At 34.7% G+C, this 25607-nt stretch overlaps 1 protein-coding gene across 1 annotated transcript; it reads left to right on the plus strand.

The window, feature by feature from the left end:
- Nucleotides 1–2724: 2724 nt before the first annotated feature.
- On the plus strand, nt 2725–24435 carry LOC130800481 (exocyst complex component SEC3A). Its single transcript, XM_057664041.1, has 25 exons — nt 2725–3028; nt 6467–6537; nt 6836–6916; nt 7066–7133; nt 7236–7338; nt 10118–10269; nt 11898–12015; nt 14722–14826; nt 16113–16214; nt 16294–16431; nt 17059–17187; nt 17260–17340; nt 17425–17499; nt 18697–18870; nt 18950–19091; nt 19189–19253; nt 20131–20301; nt 20384–20463; nt 20926–21007; nt 22760–22857; nt 22934–23042; nt 23184–23252; nt 23728–23793; nt 23885–23974; nt 24075–24435. The coding sequence occupies exons 1-25, from the start codon at nt 2854–2856 to the stop codon at nt 24183–24185; spliced, it is 2655 nt and encodes an 884-aa protein (XP_057520024.1). The 5' UTR covers nt 2725–2853; the 3' UTR covers nt 24186–24435.
- The last annotated feature ends 1172 nt before the right edge of the window (nt 24436–25607 follow it).

Here is a 25607-nt window from a genome sequence, read left to right on the forward strand (position 1 = left end):
TGATCTGCTATATTCAAATGAACTTTTTCTCCTTCTCATGTTTTAACTTGTTCTTGGTCTTCTCTTTCTCGGTGGACTAGCGTAAGGCTCAGGTATTTCCGCGCCATCTGGGTGTAGTTCATATTCAAGTAACTGAGACATTCGGCGAACAACAGCGGGATCAGATTTGAGGACTTTATCGACCAGAGATTGAAAGTACTCTTTGTCATTGGCGTTCGGGTATCGTACTCCTTCATCGGTTTCGTCTCCTACCTCTGTGTACCTCAAAGTACTCCAGAATTCATGAATGTCATCCAAATACAAAGCACCATGTGATCCGATGGACATATGTAAATAACATGCACACGGCAATCCATGGGTTTGTTGAAGTACACAACCACATTTGTTAAACACAAAATCACCGAGTTCTAACATGCGGTTATACTCAAGCTGGAGCTGCTCCAAGGCATAGAGAGATACGTGGCGATATAGAGGTCTAAAGTAATGCTGTCGCATCGATCTTGGTACAGAAGACATGGAATCCTGTAGCGCTTGTCGGATTGTAGCTTGCTGATTTGTAATCTGTGCGTGCGCCCTTTTGAAAAGGGTATCGAATGAGCTATTACCGCTACCAAGGTAATACTTAAAAGACGAGTGTTGGCTTTCAACTCTGCTGGTAGTCCGGTTACCCAAGTGTAAACAATCATTCGTCCACGCACGGACAAATTTCTCTCTAAGTGGAATCCATGTTCCAGTCAAATACCGAACGACCTTTTTGTTCCTAACCGACCACGTACTGACGATCACTTGCCATTTATCTTCATATTCCTCGATCGTAGAACTTTCAACCAAGGGGTTCCATCTACTTTTCCTGAATACCTGCCCTTGTTGATTTTTCTTGCCGCCACACAACTTGTCCACCATGTTCTCAACGTCGTTGTCAATATGCCAGATGCATAACAAATGCCGCACATCTACATTAAACAAAACATTGAACGTAATTAAGACTTTATCATTAGATATAACCACAATAATGAATCAGCAAAGCCTTTTTACCTCGGAAGACGTCACGAATAGCTGCAGATAAACCTTCGTCTCGATCGGTTACAATGACGCTAGGAGTCTGAGCAGTGCCGAAAATATCTCTCAATCCCTGCAGCACCCACGAATACGACACAGCCGCCTCATCTCGCATCAAACAAAACGCAACCAAGAAATTGTGATTGGTTGGCGTCATTCCGATCACTTCACATAGTGGCCACTTTTGTTTGTTCGTTTTGTACGTTGTATCTATCAGCACAACATACGGCCACGTATGTATCATTTGGATAGAGGTAGGATTTGCAATTAATAGTCTGCTCAATTGCCCTTCGTTATCCAAGTCTGTCCAGACCACATAATTAAGTTCTGTGGCCATATGAAGACAGTGTTGAAGGGGAGTCCTACCCTCCATCTCTTCTCTCCTTATTGATTGTCTAATATTATATGTTTGATTCATACTAGCATAAAAACCAGGAAAATTATCTCTAATAGAATTAATAATAAAGGCCGGTTGCACTAAGCTGTCGTATGTGCTCCCGAATGTCTACATTAATCCTATTTGCCCTTACATGACCATCTCTGTACACCAAGAACGGGTGGTTATGTTTTTTCCCTTTTCACCAGGACACACCCTTACCGTTCAAGGTCTTTCTGGTGGTTTACGACTACTTCCTACAATCATAAATTTACACCCGCAACTTCTACTTTTAGAACCAGATCGGGCAGTATTATCTAGATTATGTACATCACCCCTAATATTACCATAGCGGTGACATCTTAAATAGACACTAACTCTAGAACGTCCTTCTTTCTTTTTATAAGAAGCACGTGTAAATTGAAAACCGATTGTTATTGCTATCGCATCGGCCCAACTATGTAACTCATCTAAGGAGATAAATTCCCTATCCGTAACAAAGCTACCGGAGTAGTCTACGTTGTCTCCAAAGTTTTCAAACTCCTGCAAATTTGAAATATAAATAATATAAATTAAGTACATTAATGACTACAATAATAATAATAATAATAATAATAATAATAATAATAATAATGACAACAACAACAACAACAAATTAAAAACATTACGTAAATAAAAAAATCTTAAAAATTTAAATTTATCAACAATAAAAATTTATACGGAAAATAAAAAAAAATTAATACGAAAAATAAAAAATAGTACTAACAATAATAATAATAATAATTTAAAAAAAATTAATACGAAAAAAAAAAAATTTACAGTCGCCCAGATTTGTGCGCCTGAACTATGGTTCAGCCGCCCAGATCTGTGCGCCTGAACCATGGTTCAGCCGCCCAGATTTTTGCGCTTTTTCTTTTTTTTTTTTTATAATTTTCCAACGACAACTTTACGTACCGCATCCGACTCGTAGTCGCTTTCGTTAGCCATATTTAACCAATTACGGGTTACCACTTCTTTAACACTTTTTAGAGAGATAGTACCAGTTTTTAAAGAGATAGTACCGTGTTTGAATTCGTACTTCATACGCATCTCAGAATTCCATATATATAGACAAATCTTACGCATTAAATTCTTATTAGTGTTATTAAGCGTGATTTACATTTATTAATTAATTTTTAAGTATAGTGGCAATTTTGTAATTTTTTTAAATACAGGGGCAAAAATGTAATTTACAGGGGTGGCGATAAAATGAATAGGGGTGGCGAAATTTAGCGACTCCCATTCTCACATGCCAGCGTCTGATTTCTGAAATCTGAATCTTCCTCCTCTTCCCTTCGCTTTCTCTCTCCCTAACTTCTCAATTTGCTTTTCTGGAATTAGGAAAGTCTAAGGCTTGAAGGAGCTCAATAGCATTATCAATGGCGAAATCTAGCGCCGATGACCAAGAGTTACGCCGAGCATGTGAAGCTGCCATAGAAGGCACCAAACAGAAGGTCATTATGTCCATTCGCGTCGCCAAAAGCCGCGGTGTTTGGGGTAAATCCGGCAAATTAGGTCGTCAGATGGCCAAACCTAGGGTTCTTGCCATTTCCAGTTATGCTCTTCCTCTTTTCTCTTTTTTTTTCTCCAATTTACCTTTGATTTGCTACTCTACCTTATCATAATTAAATGTCCTACTGTTTTGTGATGATCATCTTTTGCCTAATCCTTTTTTTAAGCTGTTCGTTGTTGATCCGTTAAACCTTGGCTCTCTAATCTAAGTTGAATGGACTTGAAGTTTGTGATTTTCACTAATTTGATTTATTAGGAACGAGTTGATAGCAGTATATAATATCATAATTCATACGATGATTTGTTTGAAGATTCTATGTTAATAATTTTTAATTACGGTTGTTATATGCAATAAAATGCTGTTGCTTGTGATTCTTGTTGTGCTATTTAAATTGTAGTTTGCTAAATTTAGAAGAGCGTAAAACTATTATGTTGTTTGTTTCTGAAGAAGCAAAAGCATCTTTTTTCTGCAAACTTTGGACAAGTACTTTTTTTTGACTAACTGCAGATAATAATGTTCTAGTTGGGTTGTTACTTAGTTAATGACGGTACTGCTTCTCAAATAATAAGTCTTGAAATGGGTAATTGTTTGAAAGGGTAAGTTCTTCTGGTGTTGATATGTAGAGTATTGAATGCCTGGAGTCAAGTCTCGGAGACTAAACGGGATAACTTTATCATAGTGGTCGAGGCGTCCTTGAAATTCAAGTTGGAAGTGCAAGTTTATGGTAGGTTTGTGAAATTGTAAGTTTTGTTAAGTGAGGAATTGCATGTTAACATTTGGATAAGGGATTATGTGGGATTAGGGCAATTCATAATTATGGCATTTCAATGAATACCAAGGGGGAACTAAACTTAGGCATTAATAGGGGAGGATCTAAAAGTTAATTTGATAGGGATTATTGTGAGCCTCAATGTTTGGGGACATTTCCAACTTTTAACATGGATGCGAGAAGGAGTACCATGTTTGAACATCAAATGTCGGGTGTTGTATGCATTTAAAAATTCTTTTTATTTCTTAGGATATTATCTTTAACTCATATTTCATATTTGCGCGTACTCTCTGTGTCTTGGCCGTTACCGCAATTGGGAAGACATTTGCGTTTTTTTTTTTTTGTGTACATCTCTACTTGCACAGTTGTACATACAATTCTCAACAATAGTATCAAAGACAAATCGTTTTAGAAGGTAAAGCAAGAGTAAGGGTGCTTATCTTGGTGAATACCATGAATCTCAATGTTTACTAGTTTGGTTTGGGCCTTTTCGAGTTAATACTCCACGTTGGTAAACAATGAAGCTTTACTCTTGTTTGTGAAAAAGACATGTACCTAGAATTGATGATTAAGACCTATGAGTAGAGCACCGAGTGTACGAACTGGATGATAAATGAAAATTAAGGTGCATTTTAATTAAAGTAGATGAGAGGCAAGGGAAGTTTGAATCTAGGTATTTTAGAAGGATAAATCAAAGTTTTTGATGTTTTGAGGTAAGGGTGTAGAGAAGAAAGGATAGCGGAGGAGAATGATGAAGGGAAGGAAAGAAAGTGAGAGACTTTGCTAAAGCGGTTTTGAGAATCTGAATTTAGGGTTTGGTTTTTTGGTTGTGTTTCGGCGTGGGAATGGTTCAAAGATCGAACCATTATAGATTATGTGTAGGCTGCACGAATGAGGAAGGCTTTCAGAGGAGGTTGGGTTGTGAAGGTGGGCTTAGTTATCAATAATGACTTAAGGATGTGAACTTCGGATTGGGTGTGTGATTGAGGGAGGAAGGGAGGGTTTGGCATATGGAAAGGAAAGAGGGAAGGATTAGCATTTTGTGGTGATGGGATAGAACTACAAAATTTAATCTTAACTTTGATATTGAAACACCATGGAATCAAAACGAAGCTTTTTAAGAACATAATCAAATTTGCTTGAGTTTGATAAACATGGAAATATTTTTAATCTCCAATCTTCTCAAGAGTTACAAGCCAAACAAGAACTAAAAACTCTCGAAATTTGGACCAATAATCCACTATTTGTGATTGGATATTTGTAGTATTTTAAATGATCGATCTTTTGACATATAAAATGCAAAAATAATTAAAATAGCCAACAACTTTTGCAATGACCCATTATGCTAGGCCACTTGTGATTGTGAAGCAGTATTCAACTTACTGGAGGCGTGTGCATGAGAACATGGGATGAATGGTCTTTTTGTGTCTGGTGTTGTTATTTTTGAAGAAATTTGTCAAATGTTAGAAAAGTTATTTTTACGGTTGTGCATTCTTGCTTGGCAAGGCAAAGCAGAATAATGATTGTATATATAAAGGAAAGAGAGGTGTTTTCATTATGCTTGCTTTTACAGAAATTGTATTTAAGTGGGAGTAGGAGTAGCTCGAAGTACTCAATAGACAGGTGTTTTGTTCATTATATCTTAATTGAAGAAACTATAACTTCTCTCATATTTCTTCTTTCATTTACTTTACATCGCTAAGTTTTCCCTGTTTTACTTAACCCCGTCTTCTTCTTCTTTCTTTTTCATTTCTTTCTCTTATCTTCTCACCACGTACTTTCTTCTTCGTTTTGTCTTCTCTGTCATGTGATGTGCAATATTATCACTAATGTTGAACCTTCTTGTTTTTACTTGGAGTTCTAGTCTAATAAGATTCTTCTATATGACCATCCAAATAAATCTTAATTATCCCAAAATTCTATCTTCCATGTATATATGAGCAATTGTAGTCTTGATTCGTTCATCTCGAGATTGAAAGAAATGCGATCTTATTTTCACTCAATTCAAACTTAAAATTTTCAAGCTTTGACATCTGCACCAAACGTTGGAGTTTGCACATGGTCAGACGTTTCCTCATTGGCGTGACCGTTAATTTTAGACTCGAACTTTTGTTGGACTTTGCTAAACTCTAATCTGTCATGGTTGGGCAGTTTGACGAATTGTCATCAATGTGCCTTATGTTAGGGTTGCTAAACTCTAAACACATTTCTTTCTCTAATCTAAGCCGGGACTTACGAAAATCCTCATAGGCCTCAACTTTTGTAGTTATTCGGGACTTCTCAGTAAATTAAAGCGACAAATGTATTAAATTTCAAGAATGGAGGAGACTGAGTAAGAAGATAAATTGTCCTCAAACAATAAGTAATATCGTAAATTAACCCAATTACTTAATCTTTCTAATTGAATAACTTCGAATAGGAAAGATTTGTTGTGGTGAACGCAGGCTTGCCATTTTTTGCATGATGGTTCCAAGGAGTTTTGCTGAGCATCAATTTCTATTTTTTTTAGTTTGTTGTTGTGTGCTCCATAAAATTTTGGTTTTATATTTGATGCCGAAATTTTCAATCATCTAATTTTTCATTCTTGAGACTGTACATTAGTTGTTGCCACTATTCTTCCCCTTAAGTTGCTTTTATTCTTAATCTTAATTCATTTTTGTGATATTTATTATCATGTGGCTTCAATTGTGGAAACTTACAATTATTGCAGTAAAACAAAAGGGGCAGCGGACAAAAGCTTTCCTACGTGTCTTAAAATATTCTAATGGTGGTATACTTGAGGTAATTTTATCTTTCTATACAGTTTACTTGGACATCCGCTTGTAGTCTCTGGAAAAGTAATGTCCTAAGCTATCATGAGAAGAAATATTTAACAAGGGCTAGAACATGAAAATTTTTAGCTAGATTATGACTTCTTAAGAAGTTGGAAAACTTAACTGCTCTTATTGAAAGATAGTTAGTCAAAACAGTAATTGATAGATTATAGGGATGCTTCACTTTGGCTATAGGTCATCTATAAATTTTCTAATTGATTATCTGGTACTAACTTAGCTTTTTTGTTATATTATTTTTATTAAAGCCAGCAAAATTGTACAAGCTAAAACATCTCTCGAAAGTGGAGGTTAACACCAACGACCCCAGTGGATGTACTTTCACATTGGTACTGCATACTCTTTTTATGTGCGGGGAACTTATATATAGTGTTTTTCTTGCTTAATAGTAGAGAAAACGGAAAAGAAAAAAAGTTTGATAACTTTCTTATGTTTCTTTTTTGTTGACAATCTCTTGACTTCTTTTCAATTCCTTCAGGGTTTTGATAATCTCAGAAACCAAACAGTTGCTCCTCCACAATGGACCATGCGGAATACCGACGATAGGTATCATCTCTTTGACAAAGCCCTTGTTTCTTTCATCATTCAAGATAATATCATAATAATGATAAAATTTACGCCGTCATTTTCCTCTAATTTTTTATGCAGGAATCGCCTCTTACTATGTATATTAAATGTTTGCAAAGATATGCTTGGGCGTCTACCGAAAGTTGTTGGAATAGACGTTGTTGAAATGGCTCTTTGGGCAAAGGTAGGGAAAATTACTTGTTATTGTATTACATGAAGATGTACTTCAGCAAAACAGACCTTATCTGATTTTGCAGATTGTTGTTTTCATTAAAAAACTTCATTAACATCCTCAGTTTTCCGTTTTGATGCCTTTTTTTGATTGGGTCTGCTTTACTTGCATTAGACGAGATTTCCTTCTATAGTATAAATATGGGCTATGAATGCTGTGGTGTAATATGAAAATCCCACTGTATGGCCTGATTCCGTTAATGTCTTTTCTTTCAAATCCTTTAACAAGGACTTACAACCTCCTCTTTGTTGTCCTCTTTTTTCATTCATGTTTTTGTGCAAGTGCTTGCTTCTTGCTAGGATGAATTTGTCTGTAATTTTTTATGGACTGATTCGGACAGAAATAGATGTAGTGTTATGCTACAGAGGAGATCAAGACTGCTGGTAGCCAGACTGGTTTGATTCCTCCATTATGTGCATTCTTTATCTAGGGAGAAGTAACATTTCTTTCCTCAGTGCAAACGTGGGTTACTCTATTGGAGAGTGGAGAGGTTGTTGGCTCTGGTTGGTGAGTCATGCTATGTTATATAAGATCACTATAGTGGATTCATTGGGAGTTTTTCAGGGTGACTTTGGCATAGGTAAAAACATAGGTGTTTTGACGCCTCGGCGATCATGGTGATGCAGTTTAGTTCCGCCCCTGTCTCAGCGCAAATATGCGGTTTTGGACACAATTGTGTAACAATCATGGTGATGTGGTGATAGGGGTGATGTACTTATCTTACTGCCATATTTCGGTCGAGACCATGAAATATCCTTGAACTAGTCAAAAATGTGATTTATTTACACCTTTATGATGTAGATTTTAAACACCTTTGCAACTTGAGTGATACGATTAAATGCGACTTTATTTTTGCACTATGCTCTTTCCATATTAGTTTTAACACTTTCTTTTTTTAACAGTCTCAACTTAGTTCCCACTTTATTATTTGTAACAAGGACTCACAAAATTTTTATTATTTCTTACTTTACTTCTTTCGGAATCTAATAAGAAAAAATTCATTATCTCTATTCTTAATACCATATTAATTGATGAAGCACAACTTTTCATCTGAAACATTGTGCAATTGCAAATGTAGGCATTTTGGGACAGGGAGAGCATCAATATTTTCTTAGGTATGCAAAAATTTGGGAAATCTTTTCTTGAGGCACATACCTATGATCCAAGAATTCGTACTCCCATCCCTCTCGATGAGGACTTGATCCTAAGGCTCCCCTTTTGATGTGGAGTGCCATAGTAGGCTACTACCTATGTTGTTCATTGCTAATATAAAAGATATGGAATGCATGGTGTTTGAGGAGTATAATGGGAACCAATGATTCTATAGCATTTTTGCATTTTTTTGTGTTAGCTTTCCCTCCAGTATTATATATGTTGTATAAATATATAAAGTTTTGATGATATTTGGTCCTTTTGGAGGTTGGGTAGGAGGATTCATAGGATATGGTGGAGGGTAAATTTATAGTGGTGGCTAAGCCAACCACTATAAAGAATACAACTAAATAAAAATATATAAAACCTTAATATTAAGTTTGAGATTTTTTATGACAACTAAAAATATTTATTAATTTATAGACGTAAAATAAATTTTTTGGAAGCCATTTGCTACTTTTTTTTTTGTGCATTTTAATCATATTTTAATTAATACAAAAATCAAGTGGCTAAGATTTTATCTGAGAACAATAAATGGTTAAAATTGCATGATTGTCGTGGTTGACTTCAAAGAGACAATTTTAGATGCAGTTGTAGTAAATAGTTTTGTGGTAAATATATGATATACTTGAAAGGAGATCGAACCACTTTATTTTAGATGCAGTTGTAGTTAGGGTGGACAAGTCTTTGTGGGTACTGGGAAGTATTATTACTATAAATTACTCGATAGGAGATTGAATTTTTTGGGTGTTATAAGTATATATCGTTATTTTTTAAAGAAAAGGTTTTTATTTTCTCTATCCTCAGAAGACATACATCTCTGAGCTGAAGGATTTTATAGGGAACTACTCATGTTACTATTGGGATCCTGGTTTGCCTGGACAATGTTGAATAGGAAGAAAGTTTTGTCGGGTTGGTTTGCTATGTTTGTTCTTGAGCATATTTCTTTGATTGATAGGAAAAAAAAATGAAGATGAACGTCATACGTTCTTTTAGAACAATGACTGAGGTCATGTTCTCCCCAACTTATTTTGATTTCAGTTTGGTTTATAATAAGTTAAGGTATGCCCACTACTTCGTCACTCAGTTTCACTATTCAATAAGTTCTAATATGGTCAGTTCAATTTCAATAATAAGCTCAGTTACTTCTAATAAGCTGGGGAAAACATGCCATAAAAGGTGATGGTCTAACTGCATATAGACTGCCTAAGGTATAGAAGACCTGCAAGTTGGAAGTGTTTCCAAAATAAAAGAAGATTGAAACACATGAGCAATGGATGCATGGAGGCGCTGAAAAAAACTTGTCTATTTATTGGGCACATTAACCTACATATCTGGCCACCCTTGGAACTTTTGTTGCTTTTGGTACCTACTCGTAGGACTTCGAAGAGGAGATATGTTTTGAAAATTATAAAAAAAGTTCTCATCGAATTTGATGTGTTAGACTAGGGAGAATGAAGAGAAAGTAAGGTAAATGAAAAATGAGAAATGTTTCCCCAATTCCCTAACCCACTGATTATTTAATCTATTTCCAGATGCCCCTCAATTTTGTTGTTTATGTCACCTTAATGCACTACAGGAGAACACTACTGCCACCGCCATTACCAATCAGATGATTTCTGAAGATGGGCTTGACTCTGCAACAACGGCTGAGAAGGATTTGAAGGTTACTGTTGAGAAGGATCTTGTCTCCCAAGCAGAAGAAGAGGACATGGAAGCTCTTCTTGGAACGTATGCATTCTTACTATCTATAGCTTTGCATGATTTTGTTTGTAAGTGCTTGGTTTCCGCTATGCTTATTTTCATTTATGAAATGTCCGACAAGATTTATTCTTCTTATTTTTAGGAGCAAAAATGATGAAGTGAACCATACAATTTTATCATATGTTGTCTAGATTCTAGAGTGGTTTCTTGGTAGGAATGGAAAATATTGTTTCAGATGATGAGTAGATGATTAACAAAGTCATTTCATATAAAGAACACCTTGGGAAAACTAGCACTAAAGTATTTCCTTCTCGTGAGTACATCAACAATTGGGATTTTCTCTTTGATCACTCCCTAAGTGAAATAAGAAAGCCTAAGGAATTTTTTTTGACAACGAAAATTTATATTAATGGGAAGAAGTACACATTAAGGATGAGAAATCCCAAATAAGATCATCTAAAATCTACATTACAATCTCCCAATTACTCCTAAAAAATCATTTAGAGTAGCATGCTCAAAAAAACCATTTGCTTTTGCCCATAGTTATGCTAAGAATTTAACTTTATCCCATATAATTTCCAACGGTAAGAACCGATCTTTAAAAATTCGTCTATTCCTCACCAACCAAACATGCCACAGTCCACAGAATTGCATAGCAACAACAGTTCCACAAAACTTTTAAGCTCCCTCTTGTTTCCAAAGCCTCAATTGTTCTCTCATGAAACTACAATGCAAAAGGAGATGATCATTATATTCCTCACCATCTACCAAGCACATATTACATCGATGCGACTCAATGCTTTGTCAGCTCTTTTGATTGGAGATTCTCCATAGTATTGAGCTTCCAAAAACCACCAACCACACAAAACTCTAGTCTTATAGGATACACTTCCAAAATTTAGTTAGCCGCAAAAAAGCTGATTAAAAGAGGAAGAACATGATACTAAGCAAGAGCAAAATGAAGCACAAGAGAATCCTTTAGATGTATCTGAACTCCAAGAATAAGAAAGCCTAAGGAATTTTGTCTTTCAAATATTGTAACTTCATAAATAGTATAAATCATGGTCACATTTCTTTGAACAAAGTTGGAGATCAAGTCACGAGAAACCAAAAAACTCTTTCTATGCAACAAAATCATCTTACGAGTCTTCTTCAGATGTTCTAAGGACAAATTTTCTTCATCCCACTAGGAAACAAAAATGTAATATTTGAGTGCTTCGGATTACTATTTTCTCTGGACACTTATAGAATGGCTCGTGGCAGCCTTTTCACTCTTGACATCTAAACAAATAAGGAAATTGAGCTTATGCCTTATAATGGTTTAGCCCTAAGTTACATGGACACAAATCCAAGTATTTCCGACACGCGTTTGAGCGTCCAACTGAGAAATGAGTTCTGGAAGTACAAAAGAGATCATCTTAATTCTCATTGTTGGGAATGCACAAAAGTGATCGTTGTGCAATGCTTGAAATCATTGATATTATTTTGTTCATTTTACTTTAATTGTTGTGGTATTAGGTATTTAGATTCCACCTACATCTTATTGGAAATATTTCAATTCCAAGTTTCTTGTTTATTTCTTCCAGTAATTTGATGTCAGCCTTTGGTAGCAATCTAATCACTTTCTATGGACATGATTGTGTTGTGAAATGCAGTTATGTCATGGGTATTGGTGAAGCAGAGGCTTTTTCTGAAAGGTTGAAGCGTGAACTTCAGGCCTTGGAAGCAGCAAATGTTCATGCGATCTTGGAAACAGAACCCTTGGTGGATGAGGTAAACTGCTTCTACCATCATTCATGTTCTCTCTCATCGTGTGCTGTAAAAAATCATTGTTTAAGGTAAAATTTCCCCTTGAGTTGTGGCAATACTCATGTTAGTTACTCTCGTACTGTCCTGTTTAAAGTAGCATTGTTTAAAGTAGCTTACGTTTGAATTCATTCACTACATATAATAAAGTTACTCTCGTACTGTCCTGTTAAGGCAATGACCTTAAAATATTAAAATCTCTGGTTTGTCTTTAGAAAAGAGAGGTCTCAATAGAGAGAATATGAGTGAAGACTTTTTGTCTAGCTTCTCCAAGTACTGATAGAATGAAGAAAAGTGAAGTGTTATAGTAGCGTTTCAGCCATGCAGAATACATCACTTAGGATGAGAATACCACTAGGTGAGGTAAGCAGGGGGGGTTATAAGGCACTGCCTTATCCTATGTGCTGATTACTCTCCACCTTGAGGACAAGGTGGAAGTTTGGGCGGCCAGTGAGGGTGATTGTCATGGATGTATAATTGATTCAGTTGTCAATCTATACCTGAAGCTTGGTGGAGGAAATGGATTCAAGAAGGGTAGTTCTGGTGCGAGTAGGTCAGCTGCTGGTTCTGGCAGTTGTGACAGTGAAGCTCAATTTGGCCAAGTAACCTGCTGGCTACTCAAGAAGAGGTTCCAAGGCATACTTCTATAACCTTTGTTACTGAAACTCTTCCCGGAAGTTTCCTGAATAGCATGGTATTAAGAAATTGTTCACTACATTAGCTGGGAAATATAGGAAAAAAGAAGAGGGATACTCTATAAACAGGGGCATCGTAGAGAGAGTTGGTATTAAATGTTTTGTTGACTATCTTCTAATTCTCGAGCTTCAGCTCATTGGGAAATGGCCTATCAAACGCCAGATAACTAACTATCTTAGCGATTTCTTTACTTACAGCTTATCACCAGTAATAGTTAACTCTTCTTCATCACACTTTCCCCTGTCAATGGCAATTCCTTACTAAGTTATTGTACTTTGTAGTAACCCCCAAAAGTGCTTACCTAATGGGAAAATGTTTGATAATTCTGCCTAAATGTAAGAGATGTACAGTGCTTTTATTGAGTTCATCCATGTTGGAAGATCAAAGCTCTTAATTTTCTTAGATACATGTTGCTGAAGATATACTAACTTGGTAACTAGTCAATATTCTTGGATCAAAGTTACTAAATATATTTATTGAAGAAAATTATGATCGTGTCATAGTAGGCTTCCTTGTTGAATACTTATTAATTTTCTTAATAAGAATATGAATTCTAGTCTGACTGGAAAACCTCATTTGATGGAGAAAAATTTTGCATTCCTTTTGAAATTACTAACACCCAGATTTAAGTAAATTCGACGGAAATACACAAAAAAGGGATAAGGAGCATAGTGTGAAAATACGGTTTATGTCATAGTTGCGGTAATGTTCGCGAATCGGATATTTCGGTCAATATGGATAATTCACAGTCAATGTAGCCTATGTTTCGGTCACGGTAAACTTAAAAACCTTTACAATATGGTCGCAATATGGTGATGCGGTCTTGTTTTTGCATTATGATAAGGAGGATAACGACCATCATTTTGAGGAATGTGGGTGAATTTGTTTAGTATCACTTTTGAGTCTTGGATAGAGCCGGAAAGTGTGAGGGATCTCCTTCATATTAAATACTGTGCCTTTGGAAAGAAGAGGGAGCTCAAGAGTTTTATGGCATTGCTCCATCTTAGCCACACTTTGGGCAATTTGGTCAAAAAGGAATAGGTCCGTTTTTAAGGATCGTTTCCATGATTAGATGTTCGGGATAAGGCTGGATATTTAGCAACCTTAGTCCCTATGGGTTAAGGACAATGGTTTTGTTTGGGAACTTTGCGATTAACGATTTATGTAGAAGTGATCGGAAGATTTTAATTGTAATAAGATGTTATTGCAGTGAGATTCCCTGCTTTTTATCATTGCCTTTTACTCTAATGAAGTTTTTCTTTGTCAATAAAATGACTGCAAGCAGTTGTGGAGCAATGGTGTTTCTTTGACAGAGGCTATTTGGAATGATTAGGGTTCATTGCATTCTTGATTACCCCTTTTACTCTTTGGCGTCATCTACAAATATAGGTTCCTATGTGAGATCTGAGAGGTGTTGGGGGCGCAGAATCTGTGGCACAATGATCTTCCCATAAAAAAAACACAATTTTCTCTATGAAAGCTAATACTGTTTATAGCTTTACTTTGCGACAAACATATGGGCTTTCTGTAACATGTCCTTTTTTGATGTGTTGAAAATCGTAGGCTTTTGTTTTCCTTTCTGCATTCAGTTTTGACAAAATTTTGGTCCACCACCTTGTATTATACATTTTTATGTTATACATGATACAATCTTTTTTCCACTTCCAGTTTCCATCTCACCCAGCAAACAGGACAGCTGCTAAATTGAATATGTTTGAGTGTTCTATTTTCCTTAGTTAATCAATGGAAAAAATGCATTTTTATACCTTAATTCTTCTTGATTGTTATTTTTTGCATGGATAGTCGTCATTTAGGAGAGATAATTTCAGGCTTTTAGCTTCTTTTTGTGAAATTCTACCTGAACCGTTATTCATAAGAGATAATCGAGGAATTTCAGATTGTATATGGTTTATTATGAAGCACTTTATCACTTATGTTTTATATTGTGTAGCTGACTGATATGCTTGCTTGATGCAGGTGTTAAAAGGGCTTGATAATGCCTTGAACTGTGTGGATGATATGGACGAGTGGCTAGGAATATTCAATGTGAAATTGAGACACATGAGAGAAGACATTGAGTCGGTAGGTGGATCAACTTTCAAAGGGTCAGCATTTGGGTGAAAATTTCTGTTTCTGGTCAATTCATTTGAATGGATGTTTCAAACATCTTCTGGTTCCAAAATTACATACTCAAATCTCAATTGGTAGCCCAAACTTGTTCAACAACTTTGTATGTCATATCTTGCAACAAACTGACATCGCCTATGAGGAGATAGAAAAACAAACTTAAGATTGACAGTTTAACTGTTATGATTGATATGAAGAAATTTTTTTTAATGCATCTTGATAGGAAGCAAGCTATATCATAGGCACATGCATTCAAGAGGCAAGCACCCCTACAGAAGAACAGACCAAACGCAAAATGACTTCTCAATTCTTGTCTCGATCTTCTCTCCTACTCTGCTCTGTTTGTTAGAAAACTTTTTTGCTTGTTTTGTTTAACATCAATCAACTTCCCGCCTGAGTAAAAAAGCTTTCTCCCAACTGATTTGATCTTTATTTCCTACTATTTCCCCTTGACTTATTGTCGAAAAATTTACAATGTATAGTTATTCGCATTGTGGCCCTATGCTTATGTCAATTTCTAGCATATCCAATTTCTTAACATAACATTTATTTTTGTTTACAAAGTTTTGAGTGCATACCTTTGCCTGGCTTCTAAACATGAATTAATCACTAGTATTATTCGTTTGTATCTTCTCATGTTACAGTTACATGATCAAGAGTCTTTGATTAGAAATTATGAGATCAAAGCTCTTGCGCTACTCTCCATGCCATGAGATATGGGTCATTTTAATATATGATTCATACTTTTCTTCTTTCCATGCATCCCCTTCCTAGTGGGGACCTTAAATGCCCTTACATCATCTCCACCTCCGCTTTTTTCCTAAACACTCCTTGGTCTGCTGTTTCCAATTTTTTTTCCTGAATTCTCTGTTCTTTTTTCCTTGCCGTACTCACACAAGGTGTGGGCTGGACTCATAACATGAATTATTTGTTGGTGTCTTAAGAGAACCAAACAATTTTAAGTATTGCAAAAGTAAGAGGTACCATCTTCATAAAGTAGTATATTACTTTTTCTGGCTCTATTTACTTGCGACATGGATAACCATTTACTCTCACAAAATTGTGGGTTCATGTTGCAAGTAAAGAGAATCATAGGAAGTATTATGTTTGAGAAAGGTGTTGTTATGCTGTTGAAATTTGGAAGGTTATTTTTTGGGAAAACAGTATGCATGCAGATCTATATAAATGGTTCCAGCTTCTTCCTTGACTTTTGCTTAGAAAAATCTTCTTTGTTTATTCAGATAGAAACTCGTAATAACAAGCTGGAGATGCAATCTGTAAACAACAAATCTTTGATTGAGGAACTTGACAAGCTTCTTGAGCGATTGCGTGTTCCTTCTGAGGTATTCTTTCTTTCCTCCTTATAGTCTTGCTTGCACCTTTATATCTAACCATCAAAATTGACTACTTGCCTGCATTTAGTATGCGACATGTCTGTCAGGAGGCTCCTTCGATGAATCAAATATGATAAAAAACATAGAAGCTTGTGAATGGCTCAGTGGTGCTCTTCGTAGCTTGGAAGTCCCGAATTTGGATAGCAGTTTCGCAAACATGCGTGCAGTATGTTCCTAATTTTTTGGTTTTTTGTTTTTGACCTTAAGCATTTTGTCAAACTAACTTTATGTGTGTGATAACTCTGTATGAATGGATGGTATCCCATCATATACCAGTTATAAACTTATAATTTATAAGTTGTTTTATTGTCTTAGTATCTTAGGCATGTTTATAAATGAAGGTAGATCCTGTTCCATCAATTGCAAGTTCAATTAGTTTGTTAATCTTCTAAAATGCCCAGTAGGTTACCTTTTAGTGAAAATATATACAGTGAAAATTGCAAGATAACAGGATTACAAAACTATGGATATAATGACACTCACTAATCAGTAGTCAATGTCAGTCAAAAATTTCTGATAATTTTCCCTTTTCAATTCACTAATGTTTCATTCGTAGTTAGTTATCTACTTCCTGCTAGTTTAATTTCAAGTATATTGATAGTCTAGGCTTTAATTAGTCTCTCCCATACTAGTGTTTTGAGGTTCATTTGTTGTCGAACTTGCAATGACATAGGATTTTTTTTGGTGTTTTTCCCATCATATTTGCTTGTATTTTTTTTTTCTGAGTATGCATGTTTCTGTAAAGTAATATTTGTTTATTTTAGTTTCTTGCTTTTGATATATCTTTTAAAAGGTTAGAGAGAAGAAAGCTGAAGTTGAAAAGCTGAAAAGTACTTTTGTTCGAAGAGCTTCTGAGTTCTTGAGGAATTACTTCGCAAGCCTGGTGGATTTCATGATAAGTGACAAGAGTTACTTTTCACAGGTACAGGATCTACTTTTACTTAATACTCTTTTGGCAAGGTTGAGTTTTTAATTCTAGTGTAATATTGAGCAGCGTGGACAATTAAAGCGACCAGACCATGCTGATCTGCGTTACAAATGCAGGACATATGCTCGACTGTTGCAACATTTGAAGGTATACTTCTGGAAACTGTTACATATGTTATTGTCTATTTTTCTTGTTTTCAGTTGATTTCAGCCCTTTAATTTGATTGTGCAGAGCCTGGATAAGAACTGCTTGGGTCCATTGAGGAAAGCGTACTGTAGTTCTCTCAATCTACTTCTACGTAGGGAGGTTTGTTATTAAACATATCTGGATATTTACTCATTGTTAACGTAGAAGTTGCAATCGAACCAAGTCCTTGCTTTCTAAGTAAGGGTACAATAATACGGAAATCAGGATAGGAATTCATTATGTTCTTATGCTGTAAGATATGAGCTGTTATATGACATGTTTTTGGATTTCTGTTATGTGCTACAAATCTCCCATCAATTCTATTCTTCTTAATTTCATCAGAAAAAGGAAGAGTATTTTTAAATATATTGAAAAATTGTGATCCTTTAGAGAAACTGAATATCTGAATACTGAATTGAGACTAGACTGAGAGAAATCTATTTCTAAGCTCTATCCTTGAGCAGGATTTTTCTTTTTTTAACCTGTTCATGTGCTCTAAGATTTGAGTTATATGATAATATGCTTTAGGGTTTGGTTACCTTCCATTACTGGCTACAAACCTCCAACTGCTCTAAATTTCATCAGAAAATGAAATAGTATCTGTGGTGCAATCAGAAAACTGTGAGTGTTCGAGAAACTTTATACTGAAATATATTATTCAGATTAATTTGAGAGCTGTCTACTCTTAGGCTTGCAATTTTTCTTTTTATCAGACCGATGGTTCAAATGGACCCTCATTTCCAAGGGAGGGTTAACAATAGGTGTATACAGCAACAACATTCCATTACCCAATGTCTTTAAGTGACTTCCACCTAGGGTGGGGTTTGGGAAGGTTAGATCTACAACCCCATCCTTGTTAATGATAAAACTAACAAAGAGGTTGTTTTTGACTGATCGTTTTTACCAAATGTCATGTGCAACTTTGCATAAATAAGAAATGCACATGATTTAATTAGTCCTTTTACTTTAGTCCATTATAATTCAAAACCAAACAACTATAAATATTTGACCCCATCGAAATAATAGACATAACAATAGGTGTATGTTGGAACTTTTTTGAGGATCATAAATAGTTATAGGTCCTCCTTTCTGGTTAAAAGTGAACAATGTTTTTTTGACGTGATCTTTTGTCTTCATAGTTCCTCTTCCCAAGACATCTAAATGGTGTTAATGATTACAGAGGTAATATTCAGGAATTAGGATTATATTCCTATAGAGTTGACAGCATACACCCTTACAGGGTATCTTTTTTGACAGCTTTAAATAAAAAGCTCTTTTCTTAATCTTCTCCCATACATTTTTATTGTCCATATGCAGGCTCGTGAGTTTGCTAATGAGCTTCGAGCCAGTACTAAAGCTTCAAGAAATCCAACTGTTTGGTTGGATGCTTCTGCTGGTGCTGGTCAAGCTGTAAGCAATGCAGACACTTCTGCAGTATCTGATGCTTATGCCAAAATGCTAACAATTTTTGTTCCACTCCTTGTTGATGAGGTTATATTCCAGAAAAATTTGTATATTTATATCTAACTTGAGAATTTAGTCGTCTTATTGTAAGTCTTTTGAATCTCAGAGTTCCTTTTTTGCTCACTTCATGTGCTTTGAAGTTCCTGCTCTCAATCCACCGGGAAGTGTTCCCAATGGTAAAAAAGTAGATGATGCTGATGATGATGACCTTGGGATTATGGATATTGATGACAACGATAGCAAATCAGGTTTTCCTCTTTTCATACCATTTATGCAATCTAATTGTCCAATGTGTTTCTTCTTGTGGGTATATACTCATAATATTTTTGTATTCAATATACCTAGGTAAAAATTCAGCTGAGCTGGCAGCACTAAATGAATGTCTTCCTGAGTTGCTTGACGGAATCCAGGTAATTTGGCCATAACTTTGCACGGTATTGAAGTCTTTTCGGTTTTCATATTTATTAGTGTTGGTTACTTTTATGCCTTTGAGTTTGAACTACTCTGTTTGAGGATTTTTCTCTTTAGCGTGTGAATGCTGAGTGTTTTATTGCTTTTAAAAGGTGACTCTTACTTTTTGAAGTATTTATGTTTATGGGTGTTGTGGATATCCACCAGATCTGAAAGTTTGTAAGGAAATTGAAAATGACTAATTAACAAGTGCCATAATCTGATTTTGAGAGTAAGAGATCAAATAATGACAAACTTATGTTGAATGTATTAATTGTCAAAAAACTACTTCGTGAGACTCCAACCTTGCGGTTAACTTTCACCTGGAGGTTCTTTTGGCATTAGGAATAGAGGCTTATCTTTTTGACCTGTTATGTGTTATTTCCTTCCAGAGTCTTTCAAATCTTATAAACAAATATATATCCTAGTCTTTTGTAGATTTTCATTTATTTTTAAATATTTTGTCATGTGATAATAGGCGTTGTATATTCTTCAATGAATGTAAATAAATTTGTGCATCTTCTTATTTCAGCATGTGACTTTGCTTCTTGCATAGTAAAACTACCCTGTTGCCACTGTGTACCTCTCGCCTTTTAAATTCACTTTTTGTGAACACCTTGGCTTCTAGAATTTTTCTAATGTTTCTCAGTGTTGACATCTTTGACCTTTTGTTTTGATTCAAACACAAGGTTGTAAGTTTTAAATTTTACATATAGCTAGAATGGATAGTTAAATGATTATTTTTGCAGAAATCTTCTGGTGAATGTCCTTTTGTGATTGATAATGCGTGGTACTTAGACCACCTCATTGTTGTGTTGTGTGGTATCTAAATTGTAGGAAGATTTCTATGCTGTTGTGGATTGGGCCTACAAGATTGATCCCTTGCGATGCATATCGATGCACGGTATTACAGAACGTTATCTTTCTGGCCAGAAAGCTGATGCAGCTGGATTTGTACGTCTCTTGCTTGGCGATCTTGAATCTAGGATCTCGATGCAGTTCAGCAGAGTAAGTTCAAGCCTTCCACATGAACTATCTTGTAGTAATTTTAATTGTTTGAAGTCAATAATTAAAATATCATTCTGTGCAGTTTGTTGATGAAGCATGTCATCAGATTGAAAGAAATGAGAGAAACGGCAGACAGATTGGTGTCCTGTCCTACATCCCAAGGTGAAAATTTACTTCATAAGTTTAGGTACTGTTAGTGCAGGATCTCCCTTAGTGGAGGAGTAGTTAATCGTCAAAAAAGGTAGTCAATGATATTGATTTACTCGGCGTTGCGTATTTTAGCTCATATATTCTTAGCTGAAGGATTTGTTTTCCTGAATTAAAAAACTATTATACTCGATAATAGAAATTAATTTGTTACTGCCTAATTCCTGTCTTTTTATTTTCTGTCTCTAGATAGTAATTATACTCTTCTCACTTTCTAGAATGATTAGTAACTACAAGTAGATAATAAAAATACCAATAAGCTTACTGCTTCTGAAATAAAGTCGATGCCTTTTTTTTTCTTGAAGATGTATTAATATTTAAGTCACAAAATGTATTTGGTGAAATGTTTCTTTTTCTGTTGAAGGACTTCAAAATATTATTAGAAAGTCACATATAATATATATTTATGATGCATAGATTCGCTACACTCGCAACACGTATGGAGCAGTATATTCAGGGACAATCCAGGGATTTGGTTGACCAGGCATATACAAAATTTGTGAGTACCTATTCTTGATATTCTTGTGAATTTATATGGCATGCTATAATATTGATTTGCATTTTAATTAGGTTTTATCTGACTGCTAATAGATGTTTGAATTTGAAAGTGGTACACTATTGTTCTGAGTTAGCTACCCATGAATCATGTATTAATGATGCAAATACTCCGATTCAACATGAATAACTACTTTTGATGAACTTTATTGACTGATTCTGCTTAAAGTTTTAGAATTACTGAGAAGTTAAAACATGGTGTTTGTGAAAACATGCAAATACTCTAATTGATAGTGCCTTCGATTCCTTTTATATAAAGCAGTTTTCAAATTGTGATGTGCCTGATACTGTTACCGATTGTCAAAAGCATGAAGTTAACTATGACCGTGAATACTTGTTTGCACATAAGCATCTTGGAATATGTGAGATAATAATTTTGGTGCAACAACAATAATACCCACCCCTTGATCCAAAAAAGTGGGGTTGGCTACTTGAACAAAAAAGTCAATGTCAGCAATTGTAACAATTCGTCTTTTCATTCTACCCTATCCAGCATTGTATCTACATCAAGTAAAAATTTGATTCCAATGGTACACATAATTCTCCTCCATTCGTTCCTATTTGTTGTCATATGTGCTTGTATGTCCCCCTCATTTATGTCATTTTTCTCCTATCATCCAAGTCATCTTTGGCCTTTCTCTCCCTCTTCTGAAATCTTTGAACTTCCAACCTCTGGCATTCATTTTTTGGCTGTTTTTGTACATGGCCAAACCAACATTAGTGGTTCTCTTTCATCGTCTTCCGCCTTCATCTTGAAACCTATCATTGAGTGTATGTCCACTCATCCATCTTAGCATATGCATTTCAACTAGCCTCATCTTCCGCTATAATCTTTTCTAAAAGACGAACATTGTGAACCATATAGTTGAGGGCAGTTGCAGTGTAAAATGAAGGCCTCATTGTATCATACCCATTGAGTCTTAAATGTTTTTAACTCTATGTCACTAATACTACCCGCATTGTAAAGACGTGAGAAATGCATTTTAGGATACTTTTAAGGATTTTCATATTTGTAGACGACATTTGGTTTTTTGAAAACTGCATCACCCCCATTACCACATCACTGTAATCGTTACCACAATTGTGGTTGAAATCGCATTTTTGCACTGTAGTAATGGTTAAATGATAGTCCCGTAGAATTTTCTCTTTAACCTTAGTTAAGCACTAGGTCGCATAACATTCTTGTCGCCTCACTCCATTCAAACCACCAACACTATCATGTGATTTACATCTTGGTCAATATTTTTTTTCCATGATATCAATTTGGGTGCATTTTTTTCAAAATCAGTGAGATATAAAAATGTCTATGCAAAAGTAAGATGACCGCACCAAAAGCATGGAAAGACTTGAAGCTCAAATTTTTCCTGAAATGAGATGGGTTGTAATCAGCTTTACAGTACCATACAAATACAATGTTTTCAAATTTTATTTTTACAAAAATATTACTTTTGGTTTGCATCTAGTAACCGTGATTATTCATCATATTTTGTTTGCATCTAGTTACATTATTCATCAAAGTTTTATTTCTACAAAATATTAATTGGTTTGCATCAACTAACCCTGATTTTACTTGATTAATGTTCAATTTGAAATTAAATTACAAGATTTCACTAAAGCTCACAATGCTTTGGGTGTTTCGTTATTTCTTAAAAAATGTGTATGAGAATTTTATTGACAGTAATTTAATTGTTGACAGGTTAGCATTATGTTTGTGACTTTGGAGAAAATTGCACAGACAGATCCTAAATATGCAGATGTTATCCTTCTGGAAAATTATGCTGCATTCCAGAATAGGTATTTACATCAAGTTTATATTTATACACATGTTCTTTAAGTAATAATTCAACTACCTAACTTTAATCGATTGCAGCTTGTATGATCTGGCCAATGTTGTGCCAACCCTTGCAAAGTTCTATCACCAGGCCAGCGAAGCATATGAGCAAGCATGCACACGTCATATAAGCATGATCATATATTATGTAAGTGAGCTGTTTTGATGACAAAAATGACAACCCTAACGCTGTTAACAGTGTTAATACTTTTGGTACATCTGGTTCTTTCACAGTATATCAGTTTTAGTAAAGTTGCTAAGCCTAAATTTTTTGGACATCTATTGACAGCAATTTGAACGACTTTTTCAATTTGCTAGAAGGATTGAAGATCTCATGTACACTATAACCCCAGAAGAAGTAAGTATCTGATGCACACATGATTCTTGTAGTTTTGGAATTTCCCGCAGCTGGTATTTTTACATATGGTGGCTTTTGACCTGCAATATATCTGGGATTTCTTTTCAGAATAATTATTATGAGCTTTCTTTTACCTTTAACTTAGTAGTTTAGCACAGTAAGTCAGTCAAGTCTCAGCCTTGTGTTGTCTGCAAATTGGAAGGCCAAACTCTAGTCAGTTCCTCTTTGCACCTATTGAAGTAGTTGTTTTAGTAAATCGCTCACGTAATTGATATTGGAGTTATTCTTATTGCAAGTACCCAATTCTTATAGCTAATAATTTTTAGCGTGTTGTATTCTTTGGAAATAAGTAGGCCTATTATTGTGCTCTCGTGAACAATTCCTAATAAAAAGAAATATTATGAAAAAGGATCAAATGAACAGTTGAGACTTCTAGTGTTTGACTCATTGACTGTGACCTGTCTGTCTACTTCAGATTCCGTTCCAGCTTGGTTTGTCAAAAATGGATCTCCGAAAAGTATTGAAAGCTAGCTTATCTGGGGTAAGACCTGAAAAGTATCCTGTGGATACCAAAATTCTATTACCTATGTGATATCCCGCATGATAATCACTTTGGTTCGATTTTGCTTCAGGTCGACAAATCCATTCAAGCAATGTCCAAGAAACTGCAGAAGAATTTGACTTCTGAGGAATTATTACCTTCTTTATGGGATAAATGCAAGGTAAAAAACTTCAAAATTTGCATCTATTGTGATTTTTAGTAAACCATGATTGTATAATGATAATTTAATAAAATGTATGTATCATCTAATGACTTGACAGAAAGAGTTTTTGGACAAGTACGAGAGCTTCGCACAACTTGTTGCGAAGGTTTATCCCACAGAAAACATCCCATCTGTTGCTGAAATGAGAGATCTTTTGGCATCTTTGTAAGAATGTCTTTGTATAGATTCTTATCTTCTGTAGTAAATAGTTCTACGGCGAAATGCTTTTGCCATTTTGTAATTCTTTGTAGATTTTGGAATATTGTTTGCGGGTTTTGACTTTGTGTCTATTATTATAGTCCATAAACGTACAAGTAAAGGATTTCGGACATACATTGCTAAGATTCCGGATTATGAGCAAAATGCACACTTGTGTAAATTAATTATTTGAATTATTTATATTTTATGTTTTTTAATCACAACTCAGAGTTTCACTGGCCCTAACTTAGGATTTTTATTGGTGAATATTTGAAATGAACAAGTTCATTAAATAAAAAATAAAAAAACTTTTGTCCTAAAGTGATTTTCAAAATAAATATTTTCATGTCCGAGTTTAAGGTTAGGACTTGTTTAATGTTATTAAATATTAACAACAAACAAGAGAATAACATGTTAAAAATCAAAAAAAATTTACCACAATTTTGTTCGTTGTTAGTAATAGTGATTAAAAGAAAGACAGTCATATTTTTAAAAAGAAAATATATAAAATTAAGAGCATTAATGTGCTATACTGCTATTGCTTGGTTTGCTTGATTCGCTGTTATGAACACAAATTACTCCTCCTTTTTTCTCTCTTTTTCAACTTATATTCTTCCTTGCATAGTTTAGTATTTCTTTGTTTGGTTACAAAGTTCTAGCCTTTTTCTTCTTCTCAATTAATTAGTTTATCACTTCAATCTTGCAAAAGATATTGATCCTAATTCAACTTGCTTTTTTTCAGAGAACAATTTATTTTTCATATATTTTAACCCATACTAAAGTAGAAACTTATTTTCTAAGGTAGAGCTACCTAGATACTATAAGTTTTGATCATTCCAATTAGGTTACCTCCCATCCTATAAAAAATTTTCTTCAACGGAAATTTATTTTCATTTTTTTAAATATTTAGAAATTTGAGTTTTTAGAAAGTCAATTTAATACTTGTTCATTGTTGGTAACAGTGAACAAATAATAGCTAGTCAAACAAAGTTAGCTCTTATTTGTTCGCCTTTATTAACAACGAACAAGAGTTGACTGATTTTGTTTGACCAAGTATTAACCATGTTTAACTATTACTGTTGTGAGTATTTTAATTTAGTTGTTACTTTATTTGCTCTTAGTTTCAGCGAATAAATATTTTATAAATCTGTCATTGCTTTATTTATGAGTTTATTACTCCCTCCGTTTCTTTTTGTTTGTCCACTTTACCTTTTGCATACACTTTTTTAGCAAGTTTTAAGTCTTATATCTATAAGTACGCATCATAAAAAATTATAAAAATCATATATTAAAAAACTTTACATCAAGACAATCTAACAAGATCGCACATAAATATATTTTATCTTCAATATATACTTCAAAAATCTAATTTAATCTCTCTCTTAAAGTGGAC

Source organism: Amaranthus tricolor, chromosome 14 (genome assembly GCF_026212465.1).
Source record: "Amaranthus tricolor cultivar Red isolate AtriRed21 chromosome 14, ASM2621246v1, whole genome shotgun sequence".
NCBI classification, from domain to species: domain Eukaryota; kingdom Viridiplantae; phylum Streptophyta; class Magnoliopsida; order Caryophyllales; family Amaranthaceae; genus Amaranthus; species Amaranthus tricolor.

Bases quoted from the DNA above. Each gene is read 5' to 3' on its own strand.
- LOC130800481 (XM_057664041.1), top strand. From the start codon at position 2,854: ATGGCGAAATCTAGCGCCGATGACCAAGAGTTACGCCGAGCATGTGAA. The intron at 20,464-20,925 runs GTGAAAATTTAC...TATGATGCATAG, and splicing joins GTCCTGTCCTACATCCCAAG to ATTCGCTACACTCGCAACAC. The intron at 23,043-23,183 runs GTAAGTGAGCTG...ATCTATTGACAG, and splicing joins TAAGCATGATCATATATTAT to CAATTTGAACGACTTTTTCA.